General features: G+C 34.1%; 1 protein-coding gene across 3 annotated transcripts in view; it reads left to right on the forward strand.

The window, feature by feature from the left end:
* The first annotated feature begins 161 nt into the window (after nucleotides 1–161).
* The window catches only part of LOC106158445 (death-associated protein kinase 1), a 46,899-nt gene continuing 25,940 nt past the window's right edge, over nucleotides 162–21,120 (forward strand). For all 3 annotated transcript variants that reach the window (XM_013534433.2, XM_013534434.2, XM_013534435.2), the window contains exons 1-9: nucleotides 162–403; nucleotides 8,613–8,834; nucleotides 15,943–16,081; nucleotides 16,195–16,318; nucleotides 16,572–16,647; nucleotides 16,887–17,039; nucleotides 17,485–17,530; nucleotides 17,945–18,034; nucleotides 19,088–19,195. In XM_013534433.2, the coding sequence (XP_013389887.2) occupies nucleotides 342–403; nucleotides 8,613–8,834; nucleotides 15,943–16,081; nucleotides 16,195–16,318; nucleotides 16,572–16,647; nucleotides 16,887–17,039; nucleotides 17,485–17,530; nucleotides 17,945–18,034; nucleotides 19,088–19,195 (1,020 nt within the window). In that variant the 5' untranslated portion in view covers nucleotides 162–341. The remainder of the gene's footprint in view (nucleotides 404–8,612; nucleotides 8,835–15,942; nucleotides 16,082–16,194; nucleotides 16,319–16,571; nucleotides 16,648–16,886; nucleotides 17,040–17,484; nucleotides 17,531–17,944; nucleotides 18,035–19,087; nucleotides 19,196–21,120) is intronic.

Genomic DNA, 21,120 nt, shown 5'->3' on the forward strand with positions numbered 1-21,120 from the left:
ATAAAATAAGACAAAGGGTTAATTTTTACAATAAAAATAGCATCAAAATATTTTATATAAATAGAAAAAGTTTTAATAAAATATGAATACTCACGCTTTTCACTCTTTGTATCATTTTGAATAGATGATTCTCATGCAATCAGCGTAATCAAAAACTTTAGCGCGTTCTGAATATTATTTACTTCCGGGGTGAAGTTGGAGGTTCAACATCGTGAGCGCTTTTGGGTCGAGATGCTGTAGTACTCGCAACAAATTAATCAAATTCCACGAACTTCTATGCTTTGATATGGAGGGGAGTTGAAACTTTGTGCAACGGGAAAAGACACTAACAGAAGTGGAATATGATAGAATTTTCTAATGAGCCTTTCGAAAACTTCTATGAAGTTGGAGATGAAATCGGAAGGTAAGTTCAAGTTTATTTTCCAATTATTAATACTTTAATAGCTCTTGGCACAGTCAGAAGCATGTAACCGCAAAACGATGTCCTGTATCATTAGGGAGGTTCAGATTTATGTCTAAAAGTGGCATACACTCTATTCTTTAACAACTTAAACGCACTTTGCTTTGCGGATGAAAAGTTATCCACACAAAATTGATTCGTGCCAATTAATTTTAGAATCTTATGTACAACTTGTCAGTTGCATTGAAAGAAGGTAATTATTTTTAGATTTATTCTACATTCTTGATAGCTATGATACAAAATGGATGTGTTGCAAGTAACCCAGTCAGATAATGTGTGCAGCAGCTGACTTTTCCTGGGATTTTTTCTTGCTGTTTCAGATTTGTAGAGGTCCTTGTTTAACAACAAAATGAATAACCCTAGAGTAAAGTATAGATGGAACTGGTAATAAAATGGGGGGACCATACCAATAGAACTTGATCTTAACATGGGATAGTTTTGGAAGGCTTCTTTGTTTCCTCTCAAAGCTAGCTATTAAATTTACTTTTTGTTAATTTTGCAAGAGTGCTCTTGAGCATACCTTTTATCATTATTTGATCCATAATAATTTAAGTTGTGTATCAGCTGAAATTAGTTGAATTCAGGCCTAAAATTTCAAACAGACTGATTTTTAAAGTATATGCAGAAATATTTAGTTCCAGTCTAGGTTGAATTAAACTGCATTACATCACTGTTTGTTAGGCATGGATAATATATGGGACTTATATAATAGCAGATACTTCTATTTATGCAGTGTTTATTCAGTTGATAGGTGTTATCTTTGGCAATATGATTTACACTGTATTAATAGGCACGCTGCTGTTAAATAGATGTGATTTACAGAAGGTTCATGATATGGCAGTTCAGAATAATAATGTCATACAAAATCATTTGTTTACAGTCATACATAACAAAATTTAAAAATTAAGTACTAAATACATACATAAGAGCATAATTAATTTGAAAAAAGGACAGAAGCACATTATGTCCATATTTTAGCTAAACTAAACAATAAATAAATGCAGAAAATGTTCAACTGACAAATTAGTAAATAGGCAAATATAAGTTTACAATGACACTTATTTAGGTATTATTTATCTGGAAATATTAGCTGTCACACATCTTGAGCCTTTTGCTGTTCTTTTATATACACATAAAGTGTTCACATGTACCATTGACCTGCTGGTCCCAAGCAGTGACTGTCTAGCCAGGTCAGTAAAATATGAATCTTATTTTCCAAAAGGGCAACACTTGGCCCAAGTCTGGAATGAAATATTTGTCTCTCCACTTTTTGTCCATAGAAGTATAGTGGTTTCTGTGCTGTATGAATAAAGGATTGCTTTTCTAATGAATAATACATAAAGACTGGAGAATATCTAAGCTTAGATATTTTCAGAATTTAGATTTTTGTTGGAGCCAGTAACTCCTAAGATCAACCAGTCCATTACATATTACATATTAGAAACATTTACAGGTTGAAATTCCGTTTTATGTCATGTCTTCTATAATAGATGATTTTTTATAATTATTTTAATGTTATCAGCCATCATGTTTGCCAATGTCTAATCAACCAACAAAAGCAATGATATTAGAGAATTATGTGTTTGCATTAATTGGTTTTGTGCATCTTCAAAGGGATGTTTTATTCAAGTTCACTTCCCATTTTATATATTGTTCAGTTTTGCTTACAAGAATAATATTGGTGTTTTTGGAAATTAGACTTTATACACTGAATTACTTCAGACATGTATATTGAGTCTCATTATGAAAAGATACAACCATTAAATTGATAAAGCTCTAATAGATGTATTACAGTAGAGCTGACTTGGCAGAGTGCTAGAAACATTAAATATTGTGTTATGACTAGTGTTGGTCTCAGCCACCAAATCACCCGCTTGATGATTTAAAATATAGGTCTAAACATTTGAACCTAGTGTTAATAGAGCTGATGTGTTCAGTAAATTTTTGATTAAACATTTTGAGCTAAATTTTGGAGCTTGTGTGCTCCTATTTCACTACTATAAGCTGCTTGTTATCAGGGAAAGCTAGTATTCCCCCAGCCAAGTGTTAAGCAAATACTGTATTGTGGCGGAAATCTATACATTTAGTCCTGATGGCAGGGAAACATTATGGATCATGGTTGCACCTTTATCCAGTAAATACAATCTGTTTACACTAGACCAACCTTTGTGAATACAGATGTAAAAGAACTATGTGAACTTACTGATCACAGAAGAATGTCAGGATCAGTGGATTTTCCCTTTTCATTCACTGCTCAAGGTCATTATGCATCATTTCTTGGGCTATTGCAGTGCATATTACATGTGATGCTTTTAAAGTATTTCTTGTATAGACTGAGTATTTGAGAAATAAAAAAATTGTAATTTTTTCAAATTACTTAGAGTAGTGGTGCCTTTTTAAGCGTACATTCACATTATCATCAGTCATATTTTTCTTCATTTAGATGATTCATTTGTACCTCTAAACACTCCAGTCTCTGTCTTACAAATGTGGAGTATTTATGAATTACATGTATGTATTTTTTTTATATTGGCAATAAATTTAACAGATGTTCTAACCTGTTATTGGGGGAATTTTTGAGCAAAGTATTTATATCGAAAAAAATTAGAAAAAAGTTTTATCGTCCATTTAAGAAAAAAACTGATGATGGGTGGTAACTTCTTTCTCTTCAAATAAGACAGACTCTGTTTTTTTTTCTTGAACATTTCTTGATCCATCATGGAGGGAATGTTGTATTTAATACCACAGCTAGATGAACATCAGACAGTTCTATGCTGGTTGATCTTTGAAATAAGGGCTGATGGCATAAATAATATACAATCCTTGCGTATTCCAACTGTAGAAAAAGGTCAAGTATGTACGACAGGGTTCATATGTCCGAGTGAGACAGGCATGCCTCCTATCACACAAGATCTATTTGATAAATTGAGGATTTTGTATAGAGATATGTACAACTGATAAAAGTCTTTTTCCACAGACCAGTCACCATAACGTTGAATGACCTTATGTATCAGGAATTTGACCTGTGGCAAATGTAGATTTTCATCTGATTTTCATTTTATAGCAGCACATATTTCATCTTTTTGGGGGGATGGTTTCTAGTGCCCTTTTATGATGGCACTGGTATATTCTCCACTTTACCTGTTTTGTCCTACTTGGCCTGACAAAAATTATTGGCAAAAATATAAGATTTTGTGGTAAAGAAAAGATTAATTGGAGGGTATAATCTGCAGAGAGTTTAAACTTGATTTATAAAATTTGTGCAAAATCTGTGTAATGCACTAAATACAATTCTCTGGTGTTTCAGTCATAATGTCATTTATATGGCATTTAGAAGGGCATGTCTGTGAATATTCAAAACAGAACTATTATTTAAGCACCTATTATTAGCAGTACAAGACATTAATTCCCCAGGACCTCAATTATACAATTATAAAGTCAGTATATCATACTTAATTACACAGGTGGTAAGCACATTAGTTTTAAACAAAATGCTAAGGATGATAACCCTTTCTGTAAAAAATTAAATGTCTTATGAACTTTTCAATGGTCATTTCAAAGAATATTTTTATAATTGACATGTGCTCTTAATTAAATCATAAATTGCAGCCAGGTTAATATAGTCCGGTTGCTTAGGGCCAAAAAATGGCCAAATCGTGACACAGCGGATAAAAGCACCAAATTTTGCATGTGGGTACCTTTTGACATACTAAATCAAATTAGAGCCGTAGCCCACGGAAAAAAATTACCGTTTGGCCAAAAAATCCAAAATGGCCGCCAATTTTTGAAATTTTGTAGAAATACATACATATCTATGTTGATTTTTACCAAATTAAGTATTTTCTCAATGTTTTCCACATCCTTATTACTCATATTATGCATAAGTGTCAGATAACAAACTAGTGTCCTTGGACTTATTGAAAAATCCAAGATGGCCGCCGTATGGCATAGGAATACTAGAACATGTACAAGGGTTATACAACTAACTAAGGCCAACTTGGAAGATGCATTGCCCACTATCTAATTAATTTTGTTTCTTATTACACAAATGATATATTTGTGGTGAGTAACTAACCTTTATTCACAGGCAATTCGAGAAAAATCCAAGATGGCCCCCATGTCAAAGGAATACTAGTATACACATAGGGCTTCTTCTGCCATGAAGATATAATATTAATTGATAAATTAGGTTTGTTTCTGAGTATTTTCCACATCTTTTTAATTCACATAATACATATGTGATGAGAATGTTATGTGTATCCTTTTTGAAAACAAAACAAAACAAAATGGCTGCCATTAGCCATAGAAGGTGGGGTTCAGTTAATACCTGCGAGAGATAGGCTTACAAATAAAATGAAGCTGAATTCAGTTGTTTTTCTGTTTTTATTAGTATTGTTATCCCATGATACATATCTGTTAGGTAATTAATGTCTATATTTTATCATTTTGGGGAATCCAAGATAGCCTTCTTTTCCCCATAGGAAAACTGGTGCATTAGATTTTATATTCACTTCTACGGCAAATGAGGGTAATCATGATATTTTTTCAAAATACTTAAGGGTATACACTTGTTACCCACCAGATAGATATCTAAAAGTCCAAAAAGAATGTGGGAAATACCGAGAAACAAAATTCATTTTATATTGAACCCAATGTCTCTCTGGCAGTAGTTGACTGTACTATTCCTATTGTGAATTGCAGCAATCTTGAATTTTCTCAAATACGCAAGTTGCACACTTGCTACACACCAGATTTATAAAGAGTAAGGTTAATAAGGATGTCAACATGTTTAAACATCAAAGGCTTTATTTCATGTTGGAATCAATGTCTGAACTGTTCTATTAATTGACACCTATGTGCATTTGAATGATATATTCCTATGACAACTGGCAGCTATTTTGGGTTTTCTCTGAATAATACTCAAGGATACATACACTTTCAAAACACACAGAGTCTTTCATAAGGATAAATACAGTAGGATATGAAGAACATTTAAAAACGACCCAAAGTTAACTACATTTAAATCGCACTCAGTGTATCTCTAGCATTATTTGATTATGTGTTCGAATATTCTAATGACAAAAGGCAGACATCTTGAATATTTTCAGAATACCCAAAGATACACACATGCTACAGACCAGGTATAAATCATAGGGGTAATAATAAATGGAATGAAAAACATAAATTATTTTTAAAACAAACCCATGGAAATGTAATTGTATAATGAACCATATGCCTCTCTAGCAGCAATTGAATCCCACCCATTAGTATTCCTATGTTAAATTGTAGGTATCTTTTTCTCAGAATATCCAAGGATGCACACTATTTACCCACCAGATATATATCAAAGGACTAATAAGGATGGGCAAAACTTGATAAGCAAACACAAATTCACCCTGGTAGTAGATGAAAAGCCATGGATGTGCAGTTGTAATTCCAGTAGTATTCCTATGGCCAGTGACGGCCATCTTGGGTTTTCTCAAAATGATCAAATATGCACATTTATTACCTGCTAGATATGTATCACAGTGTAATAATAATGTGTAAAAAATAAACTGAATTTGATAGTGAATTAGCTGGCATTAGTTCCAACTCTTTGTAATACTAGAAGTATTCCTATTACATATGACGGCCATCTTGGATTTTCTCAAAATGCCCAAGAATACTGTTAGTTACTCACCACATACATATCGTGTGGGTAGAAAGGATGTGGAAAACACTCAGAAACCAGCTTAATTTGATAGTGAAAAACTAATCTTTCCAGTTGCCATTAGTTGAATCCCCCATATACTAGAATTCCTGTGACACATGGCAGCCATCTTGGATTTTCCAAAATGCCCAAGAACACTTCGTAGTTACTCACAACAAAAATATTATGTGGGTAACAAAGATCTGAGAAACAGACTTAATTTGATAGTGGACAACCTATCGTTCTAGCTGGTATTAGTTGTGCACTAGTATTCATATGGCTGTTTCTATGGCAAATGACAGCCATCTTGGATTTTTTCAAAAATTCCAAGGGGACTTGTTTGCTATCTGACATATATGAATAAAATGGGTAATAAGGGTGTGGAAAATTCTGAGAAAATAATTTATTTGATAAAAATCAACATAGGTATGTACATGCATATTTCTAAAGAATTCAATAAATTGGCGGCCATTTTGGATTTTTTAGCCAAACGGTAATTTTTTTCCTAGGGCTACGGCTCTAATTTGATTTAGAATGTCAAAAGGTACCCACATGCAAAATTTGGTGCTTTTATCCGCCGTGTCACGATTTTTTCCTTAAGCCACCGGACTAATATGGGGATCATTGCATGTCTTTTCACCCACAATAACCATGTAGGCATAGTAGATAGTGCTGGTAGGAGTTGCCAGGTGACCATAGCTAGTCATCAGACATATATATCAACAGGATCAGAATGAATCATTTGGCTGCAACATATAACTTATATCAAAACTATACAGGTAAAGAATTTGCCAGGACCTGCCCCTAGTCATTTTATAACTAGATTATAAAGTGGTATATCATGTTAATATTTTACTTTGTTTTAATGTTTACATTCTATTTAAAAAAGAATGGCTGTGCATACTGATAAAAAGAACTTTCCTTCAAATTAAAAAAAAACTTTGCTGCAAGAGATCTATGATGGTAATATAGGTGTATTTACGTGATGTTAGCTCAATCCTACTACATGCAAACCAAATCTGCAGGCTGACTGATGAAGCTTAGTTCATCACAGGCAGCTAATGTAATCCTTCTGTTCCCTGAAATTAATCAAGTCTCATGCACCATAGGTGGGGATGACATTAGGCTGGAATACAGTAAGCTGGAAAAAATTACAGCCTATGGTGAACTTAGCTAAAATCAGACAACCCACAAAGATTGGGCAATACAAGAAGGAACGTCCTTACTAGGTTGGGTACATGTTTGAGTTGAGCGTGAAGTTTCTTCTTGTTAGTTCTTGATATTTGATGTTTTTTCACTCAAGGCTTAAGTGTAATATTTCAACAAAATTGATATCATACTGACTTCGTATTGAAATACTATTTGTGTAAAATTTTTATACACGTTTTAACTTAATGAAAGCTAATGCATACAGTATATATGTATGAATGCCCAAGTCCGTAGTGGTATATTGAGGTTTTTATGGATGTATTTGTTCCTCATCACTGCATCTGTGAGGAGCTAGACAGGTACCTATGTCGGCACAGTTGGTGTGGAAGAACTTATGCCCTGGTTGCCATCATTATACATATACCTGTTGGTTTAAATGTAAACTGGAAACATCTTCAGAATTTTTTGTCAATAGGTTGCAGGCATTAAAATAAGTCTTGGACAGTGTTGTTTGAAAAAGTTAAAAGTTGGGTCAAAAGAACTTTTTAGGACTAGTTTCCACTCATTTTGAGGGCTGGGTAGTAACTGATGCAGTATCATGACTTTTGAATTTAATTGAATGATAGAATGGCAGTTGTTAAGTCTGTAAAATGGGTAGCAATAGTTACTTTACTGAATTTATATCACATGTACAAAAGAAAGCCAGGAAAGCAACTGCTTACAACATTCTGGACTGGGCCTTTCAACAACCTACTGCAAATTAGGTAAATTATGGGTGTTACACAGTATAGACCCTCTTTGCCTAGCACAGCTTAGATTTATTATCAGTTTAGTTGTATGCCCATATGTTATACAACTGTTCTTTCTCCGGTCTGAGAGTAGTTGCCATGCAAACAAATGCTGGTAGACTTGGAAGTTACTGCGAGTCCTATCACAAAATTAACTCCATTAAGGATTTGTGCAAACGACTTGAACAAAAGAGAAATAATTATTGCCTGATTATTTTGTGCAGAGTTGAGAAGGAAATAGTTATTTGAACAAATTAAAAGTTTCTAGACTTTGTTTGTATGGCACAGCAACTAAAAGTGCACATAAAAATGTTTTTTAATGTGTTAAAGCATTAGCCATCTTGTTCAGTCCCTTCCTCTCAGCCAAGGTTTTGATTAAATATAAGCTGTAAAGAATTCTTTCAAGACCACAAAGAAAGACATTTTGTATTAAATTTGATGGAGGTGATAATTGCCTTCATGTATAAAAATATGTGTACAGATTTCTTAACATATATAGAATAATTATTTTTCATTTCTACCATAGTGGCCAATTTGCTGTTGTCAAGAAATGCAAGCACATCAAATCACAAGTGGAGTATGCAGCTAAATTCATTAGAAAGCGAAGAACTGCAGCAAGCAGAAGAGGAGCAAAACTGGATGATATTCACAAGGAAGTGGAACTTCTCAGTGAGATCAACCATGAAACCATCATAAAACTATATGATGTATACGAAAGTAGGACAGAAGTGGTATTGGTCCTGGAACTGTGAGTATATTAAGCTTAGTTACAATATATTTGATGCCCAAAAATATCAGATTGTGTACTAAGTTCTTTTAAATCCACATGGTATTTTCACTTAGCAAAATTTAAAATTGACAAATACGCTTGGTAGATTTTTAATTGTACTTGGATTGAAATACTACACTGGTTGTATTGTAATCCTGTCGACTTATCTATTTTTATAGTGTTCATTATGTGTTTTATCAAGGTGCTCCCTCTATAGATAACATTTGAACTGTGGCATTGGCCACAGCCCTGTGTATTCCACTGTTCCAGTCTGTATCAGGGGTCACCACAGGGCAAACTGAAAACAACACAGACATGTAAAGAGCAATTTTTTTCACCCATCCCTGACATTTTTCCAAATCAGCATTAGTGTCATTCAAACAAAAGATTACCTGTGTCATGGCCGATTGTTACCTTTTCCATTATAGAGTTCAGACAGTTAAATCACACCGTAATTGCCAGGTCATAACAGTAGATGTTTTATTGCTGTTTGTTTCATTGTTTCAAGAAAATGGTTCATAAATCTTTTTCAATAATGGTGTGGAGCTGGGCAGTCGCCCAGGATACACCACCTGGAAGGATGATATAATATGAGTCAGACTGAAAGCAACTTTATGCTGACTAACTCTGAGAAATTTCGATTGTGACCTAGCTAGAACATCTGTTGCACAGCTTCTGCAGCAGCACATCTGCTTCATAAAAGATAGATGTGGAAGAGTTGGGCTGCCAGGCTAGCAGAAGTTCATCATAGATGTCTTTCACACTCTCTTGACACTTGGGGTTTTAAGTGAAAATAATGTCTACCTGTAGCTGATGCATCAGAGATACCTGGTTCCCTGTCTCATTACATTGGTGTACATTGTATCTTACCTGATACAACTATCAGTTGGAACTATCATTAAATGAAATAGAATTATAAGTGCAGGGTTATATGTAATGAATGGATTGAGTAGCTAATTAATGGAAAGAGAAGCGAGAGTTTAGGATTGTAATGATAGTGTGGAGTGGAAAAGTGAATGTTTTACAATTGTTGCTCTCCCTTTACATGATGACTGTACTGTATCTAGCATTTCCTGGCAGTGTTAATACCTGTCCACTTCTATGCTTTCCATGTCCACTCACCTGTTTAATAACTATACTTATGCAGGAGGTATTTCCCAGCTTTTATTTATCTTTCATTGCTTTGAAGGTGTGATCCATAGTAAATTATGTGCAGATCTTGCTTTTATTTTCTTACTGCAAATGTTCTGAAGTAAAATTAGTATCTAAGTAAACAGATGGGCACATTATTTCAGTATAGCGTAATACCTTTCTACTGAAAACTTCTTTTGAAATTTCCTGCCATGCTTTTCACCTGAAAAAGGTTTTGGAATGGATAACTTAAGAGGAAGCACGGCCAATATTGAACTGATGTGAGGGATATGCCCACACACTCCGAACATATCTCACCAAGTGATTAGAACCAATTAGTAATTGCCCCTGTCTTGTTAACTCTGATGGACTATGAACAGTAAGGCACTGCTTTGCTCCTCCAGTTAGAAAACTAACTGCCCAGTTGCATGGTAGCTCAGCATGGAAGCCAATCAGTATTAAATGGATGAATGATTGGAGCAACAAGTGTAGTAGTCTAGGCATTTATAAAGCTTCTGATGATGGATTGAATCGATTCTGCCTACTATAAATGGGAGCACTAATTGTTCAATAATGGGGAGAAGTATGATTAATTTGACCGTAAGTTGTGCATCAATATTTAATGGATGGTTAGGCCATTAATTGTGAGAATCAGTGTAGGTGAAACAGGGCAGCAGGGGGAAAAACACTTAATGGAATAAAATACCACTGGTTAGCATAAGCTTCCATTACTAAAAGGTATTTCCTTTGTGTTTATTGATTGGCATTGCCACCAACATAACATGTGCCTGCATTACATAGTGGAGCCATGTTTTGTCCTGTAACAGTTTATATAATGGGACAGGAATCAAAATGATTCAGTGTAACAGCTGCTTGCAGTGTCCACCTGTCGCACCAGTTTATACAATGATGTTTTATTGGTTTCTGTCTTAATTAATAGTGAGAATCAGCCAGTATTATTCATTCTTGTTCATATCAATACCTGGGGTACTGCTTGTTTTTTTTGGCAGCTAAAATTATTTGGGAATATCTCTGGTGTGATGGAGATAAAGTGATGAGTTGTTTGCATGCACTAACTTATTACGTGATTAATATTAGCCCCATTCACACCTACATGGTTAATCGAGATTAAGGGAATCGCGATTCTAACGCGCTTAGCTAAATTCACTTTTTTGCGTTCACACATGTAAAAACGAAATCGCGATTTACCTAGCTAGATCTGGTAATTGCAACTGCGCTCGCTAGGGGAGTCACGGTATATCCTGTTGATCGTGCGCAGTAGCTGCCTTCAAGACCATGCTTTCGGTGTGTACGGTGTTATTTTCTGTTTAATACTCTCATCGGCCCAAATATTTAGTTATGCTGCCACTGAGTTTTCACGCCAGTAAGTCCTCGTGGCCATTTTGCTGAGTGCAAAGAAACTTGAAATTGCGTGGACAGTTTATTTTCTTTCACTTTCCAGTCGGCGAATAGATGTATTTAGCTAATGTTTCGTTTCAATTTATACCCGACATGAAATAAAATTTATTGTATTGTATTGTATTGTTCTTTCGATAGAAACTGTGCACGCGCCTAAGTCCTCAACTTCCGGTGTTAACATCGATCCCGTTCTCACTAGGAAATTTTATATCGCGATTTAAGTTTACATCGATAGAATCCACCTCTCGAGTAGGATTAATTTGAATCGTGATTTAGCGTCTCGACTGCGTTCACACTAGAAACTTTACATCGATAGAATCGCGATTTGGCACTAATCGCGATTGAAAGTGTCTCGTGTGAATGGGGTTATTAAGACATTGCTTTTTTTTTTTCATTTTTTCCCTGATGTAATGTGATAAGTTCTTTAAAACAGGAGGCAGGAGCACTGTAGAGATATCTAGTGAAGCAGCTTAGAACAAAATTAGGTTTATCTACTGTACAAACAAACTGTACCCAGACTCAAGCTGTGATTACCTGGTTTTACACATTACAGTGTTGCAGTAAGCTTGTAATAACATTTGTATGGGTAAATGTACATTGGTTATGCATTAAAGGTGTGAGAGGAATAAATATACACTGGAGGCGTGTTGATTTGGCAGTGGAAATATATAAAGAGATGGGTAAAGGAGAATAAGCACCATTTAGATTTTTTCTTAGACTGTAATTCTTTTATTTAAATGCACATTTTGTTCTTTCAGTCACAGCACTGGGTAGCACAAAATGGCTTAGTTTTATCAAGGGGAACTGCTTTAAAAAATGAAAAAAATGTAGAAAACTCTAATCGCTAATTATAAAATTAAAAATCTTACTCTTTTGCAGAAAAAAGAAACTTATAACCTAATTGCAAATGTATTTCAGTGCTTATTGTGTTTTTCACAGGATTGTCCCTTTGAAAAATAATGATAGTTTGATAGAATTATTCTCAATGATTATAGTTTAATGATTATATGGGCACATATGCATAAGTTAATTTTCAAGCATGACTCACAGGCATGCAACATATCAGGATTGTTATTCAAGAAGGAGGAAATCTGGGTTATCTTTCTAATCTAAACATGCTACTGTTTTGTATGAGAGAACCAGGCAGTTCTCACCAGACTGTCTGATTTTTCACAAAGATTAGTTGAAAATCAGACAATTCGATCAGCTCTATTTTGCATCTTTGATTATCCAGATTCAGGGCTTCTCTCATGGGTATCTTCAGATAGGATGGATTCATGTGTAGCAAAAAGTGCTAGACTGATATATATATAACACATCCTCATGGTTTTTGCCTGTGCAGCTAGAGACATTTGTAAATGCCAGACTTACCCAGTAGCTTCCACAATATTTATGATAACTCAGTGTATTTGTGTGCGCTCCTAATACAAGCTGCTGGTAACATTTTCATTTTCTTTTCCATTTGATCAATATCAGGACCATTAGTTTGCATAGTGGTTAACTGTTTAAGCCAAAAGACTAACACTAATCTATTATGATGATCTTGTGATACCCCTCAGTCTGTCACCAAAGTAGATAAGGGCCATTCCGTGGTATTTTTTTGCTGTTATGGAAGGACATTTGACACTTCAAATGAAAATATTTTCAAAAGTAAAAAAGTTACAAGGTCCATTTCTTGTATGTTTATATTTCTATATGTAAGTTATAATTAGGCAAAAAATTAGGTTTAAAAAAATTATAGTTATCAAAAAATTGTAATAAATAGTTAGCATCTCGGAAGGACGTGAAATGGACATGGAATTTTAACTTTCAACTTCAACACTAAAATTCTGCTCTGTCTGTGTAGATATTTTTAAAATCAAATCAAAATATGAATATTTGATTATTTTACTTTCTCAGTGTATAAAAAATTTTTTGGAAAAAAATAATAAATTTGAAAATTTTGCATATAAAAAAATCAAGTGGGCGTCATGGAAGGACAAGTCTCGGAAGGACGTTTTGTCCATTGCTAAATAAAATGTAAAATAAGACTAATAATAATATTTTATGAATACATACCAGCATAATTTTGATGAATAATATCAAATGTAAACATGTCTTTCTGTGGTAATATATCTAATCTTTAAACATGATACTAATTTTGACTATAATATAAGTTCTCATCTGCTCTGATCATCTTTAAATAATATTGGGACATTTTTTGAGAAAATCTTACCAAATCTATTAATTATAAATATAATCAATTGTCTAAATTATAATAACTTCAAAATTATCCATTCAAATGAAATGTTTCTCAGTTTAAAAATGCTTCTATATATAATAATTGTGAATTTTAAGTTCAAGATTATCTTGAAAGACAAGGGTTTTGGGGCTCATTGGTCACATGACCTGTTATGGTCCAATCAAAATGCCTCATACGTGCTTCCACTGTGCTAGGTGTCATGTTTAATGCTTATATATTTGGATTTAATTTCTTACTGAAGTGGTTCTAAGCAAAAATAATTTCATATTTTGTTGGCCCCTTTCATGTTTGAGGAGAATGTGAAGTTATAAGTTTTTAACTTTTGTAGTTACTGAGAAAACTTAAAAAATAGGTACCAAAATCATCTCGGAAGGACAAATTGATATTGATTAATCCATTATTTTATAATCAAATAATTTTTTAATCGAATGCACCTGACTAAATGTAAGAAATAGGTTATATTTAATGTATTTAGCCTTTATTGTTTAAAATGATCTCTAATTTGAAAAATATATCAAAAATAAAAATGTCCTTCCGTGACACTATTTTATAAGTTTTCCAGATAAAAGTGTCAATAAAATCATGATTAATCATCAAAACCTGAAATTTCTTTTGGATTCTGGTGTCTTATGATGTCTGGTTTCAGAAATTATAAGTTTTATAAGTAGGATTTCTTTTTCAAATTTTGAGGTCTGCGGACCAAATACCACGGAATGGCCCATAACTGGAACCTTAATATATACCCTTAGCACGCATGTTTTACTTCTATCTTACAGGCAGTCATTATGTGTCATATTATAACTGTGTTGTTTTGCTAGAGTAAAGACCTTCCCCAAGTCCTATGCTATAGGGAATGAGTGATTGTGAAGAATTCAAATAAGTTTGGCCTGTATATTTTCATAAAAGCTGAGTAACGGACTCGACTTCTGGTCATTTGGTTCTGATCTTCTCACATTTCTTTTAGAAAGTTGAAATACCCAGAGATTGAAGTTGTTAAGCAAGGACTTTTTCTATATAACGACCTTCTGAAGTATCGCAAGCATTATTGATTGACTGTTTCTTTTTGAAATAAAATTTCCTTCTTTTCATGTAAGGCTTTTAAGGCATGTATAGACTTATTTTTCTATACTCCAAGTACTTGTGGAAGTATATAGACTCGCCCTTCAAGAAATCGACGCCTTCAAGAAATCGACGAAAACCGGAAGTGCGTGTTTTTTGCACTGTTTTTCCTGTCATGCCCATCGTAAACACTGTGTTGTCAAGTAAAATGAAGCGTCTGATACAAAGTATCAAACGCGGCATTCACGTGCTTGCTGGCGATGCGTTCACACTGACAAGTCGAGGTCAGAAATGCACAATGTTTTTCTATGTAATTACGCAGTTTCAATTTTGATTAGTGAATTTTCTTTTATCTGCATGGTCATTTTCCGAACATTTGTATAAGCCACGAAATATTTCTCATCGGAAAATGACCCAGCAGCTTTCCAAGTAGAAGCGAGTGACGTCATGACGCACTTCCGGTTTTCGTCGAGATCTTGAAGGGATTAGCGTTACGGTTTGCTGCACATTTAAAGCGTTCTGTCTCAAAATGTACTCAACTGCTTGGATTGAAATTGAAAGAATTTATTCTTCACATGATATCACACATATGTGCTTAATTTGAGAGCTTTAGCTGTGATATATTTTCTACAGTGCCCATTCAAATTTGAAAAAGAGCTATTTTCCGTCGATTTCTTGAAGGGCAAGTCTATATTTGATAAATATGAATTTTTAAAGGTAGGAAATAGTACTTACTATCTATGTACAGTATGCTATGTCTATTCAGCACACTGTCCTGTGCCTATGCTTTTGTGAACTTGAACTCTCATGGGCTTATTGAAGCCTTATGCTTATTCACATTTTATTTACATCGGTAGCACATGTCGTGCATAATTAAAATTTGATGTTGACGGTGCAGTTAAGCATAATGTATTATGGCATCAGAATTGACGTTTCCTGTTTTGTGCATTGTTGTTTTTGTTCTTTGTTTGTACATTTGACAGCTTTGCTGCCTTGTTTGAAAAACACTGTGCAACAATTAAAATAGTATTGAATGCCCTTGGAGAATTCAGTTGGCTGTATGATGGATGTGTTATTAAGTGCTGTTTTTGTAGTTCTTATGCTGTCATTGCAACAGTTGTGCTATTTGATTGTGTTTCATCCTAAAAGATTTATTGAACTCAGGGGGGGGAGATGTAAAATTCAACTGTGTCTTTTATTTGATAGTCTTCTATATAGTCTTCTCTTTTTTCTTAGGGTTTCTGGTGGTGAATTGTTTGACTTCATTGCTGAAAAAGAAAAACTCAGTGAAGAAGAAGCCTCTGCATTTATCAAGCAGATCCTCCATGGTGTCAGGCACATGCATGATAAAAACATTGTGCACTTAGATCTAAAGGTATGTTTACTTATTTTCTCTTTTGCACGTGTGCACACACATGCACACACACACACACATACGCTAACAGGTAGCTTACTAACATTTTGAGACATTTTTATTATGTCTTATAGCCAGAAAATGTGATGCTCACTAGTAAACAAAGTCAGAAGATCAAGCTGATTGACTTTGGTCTGTCCAGAAAGCTCCTCCCAGATGCAGAAATACGGGAAATGATGGGAACTCCTGAATTTGTAGGTAAGTTATTGAAAAAATTGTAAATAACAGCATGTGTCTGTAAGGAACAGTGACAATGCATCTTACTACAAGTTAATGTACCGATATGTGAAATTGGTTTGGATTACCTATGACAATACATTGAAATTGTACAATCTTAAGAACATTGTGGAAGAAAGCAGCAAAAAGGTTTTATTGATTTCGAATCTTTTGTACACCATTTTCAGTTTTCATTCTGTTATAATTTCATTGTAAAATATTTGACATGTTATAGCTCCTGAAGTGATCAACTTTGAACCTCTTCATCTGAACTCTGACATGTGGAGTATAGGTGTCATTACATACATACTGTGAGTACTTGCCCTGCTGTTGATTTTTAAAAATCTAAAGTCTTTTTCAGAATAAAGGATATTTCTGCTATGGTGAACGCATTAAAAAATTGGACCTTTAATTTATTTTTGCATTATTTTAACAATAAGCAAAACACTATATTAGTTCACGTGGGTACTTGCAAACTTTATGATTTGAAAAAAAAATTTGATTAAAATTTTTAAAATTCAAATAAGTAACTCATCTCTTCTGTTTGCAGCCTTAGTGGTGCTTCTCCGTTTCTTGGTGATGACAAACAAGAGACATTCCGCAATGTTACCGCAGTAGATTACAGATTTGATGATGACCTCTTTGCCTCAACCAGTGATCTTGCCAAGGACTTCATAAAAAAACTGTTTGTTAAGGATCCAAGGTAGCAACCAGCAAAATCCAAATTGAGTATTTAGTTTGGCTTTTTTATTTATAATAACAGTAAATTTTGTTTAAACCTGAAGTATGTTTTAAGTTCATGCTAGAGTCACTCACTTACTGCCAAGGTGGCACATAAGGCATCCACCAGAGCTGGCCAGTGTTGTCTGTCTGGTGCATGAACCTCAAGTTGTCTAGCCTTGTCAGTTCATCTCTTTCCTGCCAAATGCTACTGGTACAAGGCACAAGCTATCCAGGATTACTAGACCAACACATACTGGAGTAATGAACATTAAAAAGCTTCTAATTCTCTTGTTTCTTCATTTCTTTGTTGGCTTGTTACTTCCCAATCCCTCTTTGAGGATTTTGATGTATGTAGATGAGTCTTTTTGTTTGTTTCAAACCAGGTGCAAAAAAAATCGTTAATTGTGTCCATTTGATCATTCTAGGAAACGCTTATCCGTCCATGAATCCCTACGTCACCCATGGATCCAGGTAGGTGATATGCTTGACTGCATGTGTATTACCGGAGAGCATGTGCTGCCTCTGGAAATAGTGACATAAAAATGGGAAAAGCTTTGTTTGGATGCTCATGTTGTATTTTCATGAATTTTTTAAAAATATTTTTGTGTATGGGTATGCATTGTTGATTTAGAATTGAAAAGTTCTGAATTAAAGATATGAATTACTTACTAGTAGGCAACTAGCACTGAAGCTTTTAAATGAAAAAAATTTTCATAATATGTTGTTGCTTATTTTAAATTTTTTTCAGTGCTACAATATAATTTGCATATATGCATGGATGTTACTGAATTTGTGAGACATGCTTAGTGATATATATTCGCATATTTATATATAGCTTGATTTTTTTTTGATTGCTATATGCTGTGGACTGGCTCTGTGTTTCAGCCGATTGAAAAGAAACAGAGAGAAGCTCGGAAAAAGTCACACATTAACATAGATAACCTGAAGGCCTTTACTGCCCGGAAACGTTGGAAGGTAACATCATCCTATCCTTCATATGTAATGCAAACAAAGTTAAATTGCTGGCATGAGAGAACAGTAATTGATTTTTGTTATCTCACATTCTGTGTGCATTTGTTTTTATCTCGTCATATTATGTTACAGTGATGAATTAAGTGCATGTTGAATGTTAAAGTTAATTTTCATACAACATTTTTCAAGTGTATGGGAAATTGTTTGCTATCAGTAATATTGAAAGCTGTCGCTGTATAGATAACTGTCCTCGTTGCCAGTTCTTTTGGTGCCTATAGTGATCAGACAGTTTTCATTTGTGGCTCCAAGTACCATTAATCCAGATGAAGTATGGGCTTTATGACACGTATCTATTTGCATTGTATTTCACTCTTTACTCCCTACACTTTTATTAGTACTTAATTTTTTACATTATTTGCAGCTATGCAACTGAACAATTTTATAAAAAAATATTATTGTAATCTTATATTATTCATTATTGATTTTCCTGAAATTTCCTGGAATTGTAATTTTAAGTAGCAGGTGTAGATATTTATATTTCTTCAACTAAATGTCAGATCATAACAGTCCCGTAGCCCTTGATTGACAAGTGATAAGACATACCATCCCATGTTGGGGGGTACTTATGGTCAGGCTCAACAATAAGGTGAACCTGGGGAAATTGAAGAAAAAGCAGAGCCTGGTCCATCTAAATATTTATATTTATCTTAAGCGTCAACTAAATGTCACAGTTCCACAGTTAGTGGTTGAAAAGTGATTAGATGAACCATCCCATGTTGGGGGTTGGGGGAGACACTTTCACTAATTCACAAGAAGTCTGATTAACCACTAACTAGTTGGAGGAATATATGTGCAAAATGTTTACAGATCACCATTTAGTATCCCAGTATAACTGTTATATATTGTTGAATGACTTTTTGGTTTTATTTCAATATCACTGTTTGATTTTACAAAATGGCTGAACCAATGGTGTATATAACATATTTTTAATCTTTTGATTCCTCCTTTCACTACAAGTGTGTTGTGATCATTGCAACTGGTAATTTTTTATTTCAGCAATCATTGCGGGTAGTCTCTCTATGCAACCGCTTGTCACGAAGCATGCTACTCCGCAGGAGTGGGGATGTGGTCAACAGCACTAAGAGTATCCCCAGTGTGGGAGGGGTGAGTACACTGAGGCTTTCTGCACCAATATTTTGATGGAAGTAATACATACTTGCCTGTGCAACTGTTTTTTTTTTTTCCTCTGAAATAACGTTTTCCTCTTTTAAACTAAGGGCAAGAAATGAGGCTTAAGCTGTAATTTCGATTCTTTTTAGGCTTTAAATGCTGCTTTCAGTTTTGTTTTTGATCCGTACTCTCCAATTTTTACTTTTAATATGACATGTAATTATCATTGGTACATTCTGCTCATATGAAGCATCAAACCATCCCATTATAGAAGTATTGTTGTGGACTGACTGTAGTAGCTTAGGTGATTTTATGCCTAGATGTTGATCACACCATTAAGCTATTCCTCTCCTGGTTACCACAGTATGGTAGCTATTAAGCAAGTCTGCATAGGGGATGCAGCCTAGGCGCCCCTCTTTCCGTTTTCCACATATACATATACATATACATATACATATACATATACACAAGATATATCTGTATACATACATATGATAAATGATGTAATGTCTTGCTAATTTGGTAGTGATGATGTTCACATCACTTATAGTCGAGTTGTTTCAGAGGAGTGCTCACTTGTATGTTGTGTCAAATTCACCATAAGTAATAAAGATATAGTCAATAACTTTGTAGTTATAATATATATATGTGTAGTATAATAACTGGCATATGACAAGGTATAGTTGTCAGTGTTGATGTGGCATGAATCACCAGACATAAGATAGCTAGCACTGCAAGTGAGAGTTTGTAATATATGTTCATATGAGAACACTAGGTAATACTTCTACTTGGTATGTATTTATGTGTGTTGTATCATCAAATGGATCACTTATAGATGATTTATGTGAATAAACTGACAATTTCTGCATGGAAACCTAGCTTTGCATTTGTTTTCAATAGCATGCTCCATACTTTTCCTCCTATTTACAACTTGCATGGTAAAATTCTCAATACTTCAACTCTGTATTGCTATCCTATCACAATCACTCTTGGTTTTACTTAGATACTTTTCAACATTAACTTCATGAACCTCTGCTAATATGACTAACCTTCCATATAGCATCAGCATTTCAAGCAGACCAAGACTATTTTGCAACTCTCATGACATTTCTTAAAAATCGCTGGTCATAATCATTTTATTTTCCAAGTGAAATTGATACACAATTATTTGATCCTTGACATTCTGCTTGAAATGCTATTTTAACCCGTATTAATTCCTCCTTCAGTTACAGTTAGATTGAGTTACTTTTGCTGTTCTTTCTTTCATTTATTTGCACTTTATGCCAGGCTGTGGCTTCCATGGGGAACATTACAGAAACACCTGTAGAAAGTGCAACTACCAGTGTAGATGCTGAAGAAAGCATGGAAGAGGCCAATGTACTTAACTCCAATGACGATGATCAGGGAGATGATGTTGAAGAAATTGTTGCTGATGATGATAATGATGATGATGATGGCAATATTACTGACATTACTAACATCTCATAGTTTCTTGTACTAATTGTGACTTTAAACTTGGTTATGAATATGATTAACAATTTATATATATGGACTCATTTGACAACTAACAATAGAAAGAAAAAGTACATTGTATCAAAAAAAGATAATGTACCATATTCCAAAAAAAAAGCTTTTACAAAATATGGAATTTTAAGCAGAAGATTATACACAGATTACTTTCAGAATTGGCCAATATTTGCCAGTGTTACATAAGCTCATTTCATTTAATGTAATTCTTCTGCAATTTGATTAAATTTTATGTGTTGCTTCTTCCAGTCGTAATAGCATCAACTAACAGGTTATTAATGTCTTACAAGATGAAAAGTTAGATTTGAATATTAATATTAAGATTTACTGTGATATTAAGGACTTATATTGCCATTTTGCCCAGTGTTACTCAGGTTTAGATTGACAAATAA

Source organism: Lingula anatina, chromosome 1 (assembly GCF_051362555.1).
Source record: "Lingula anatina isolate TDL-2025a chromosome 1, LinAna3.0, whole genome shotgun sequence".
Taxonomy (NCBI): Eukaryota; Metazoa; Brachiopoda; class Lingulata; order Lingulida; family Lingulidae; genus Lingula; species Lingula anatina.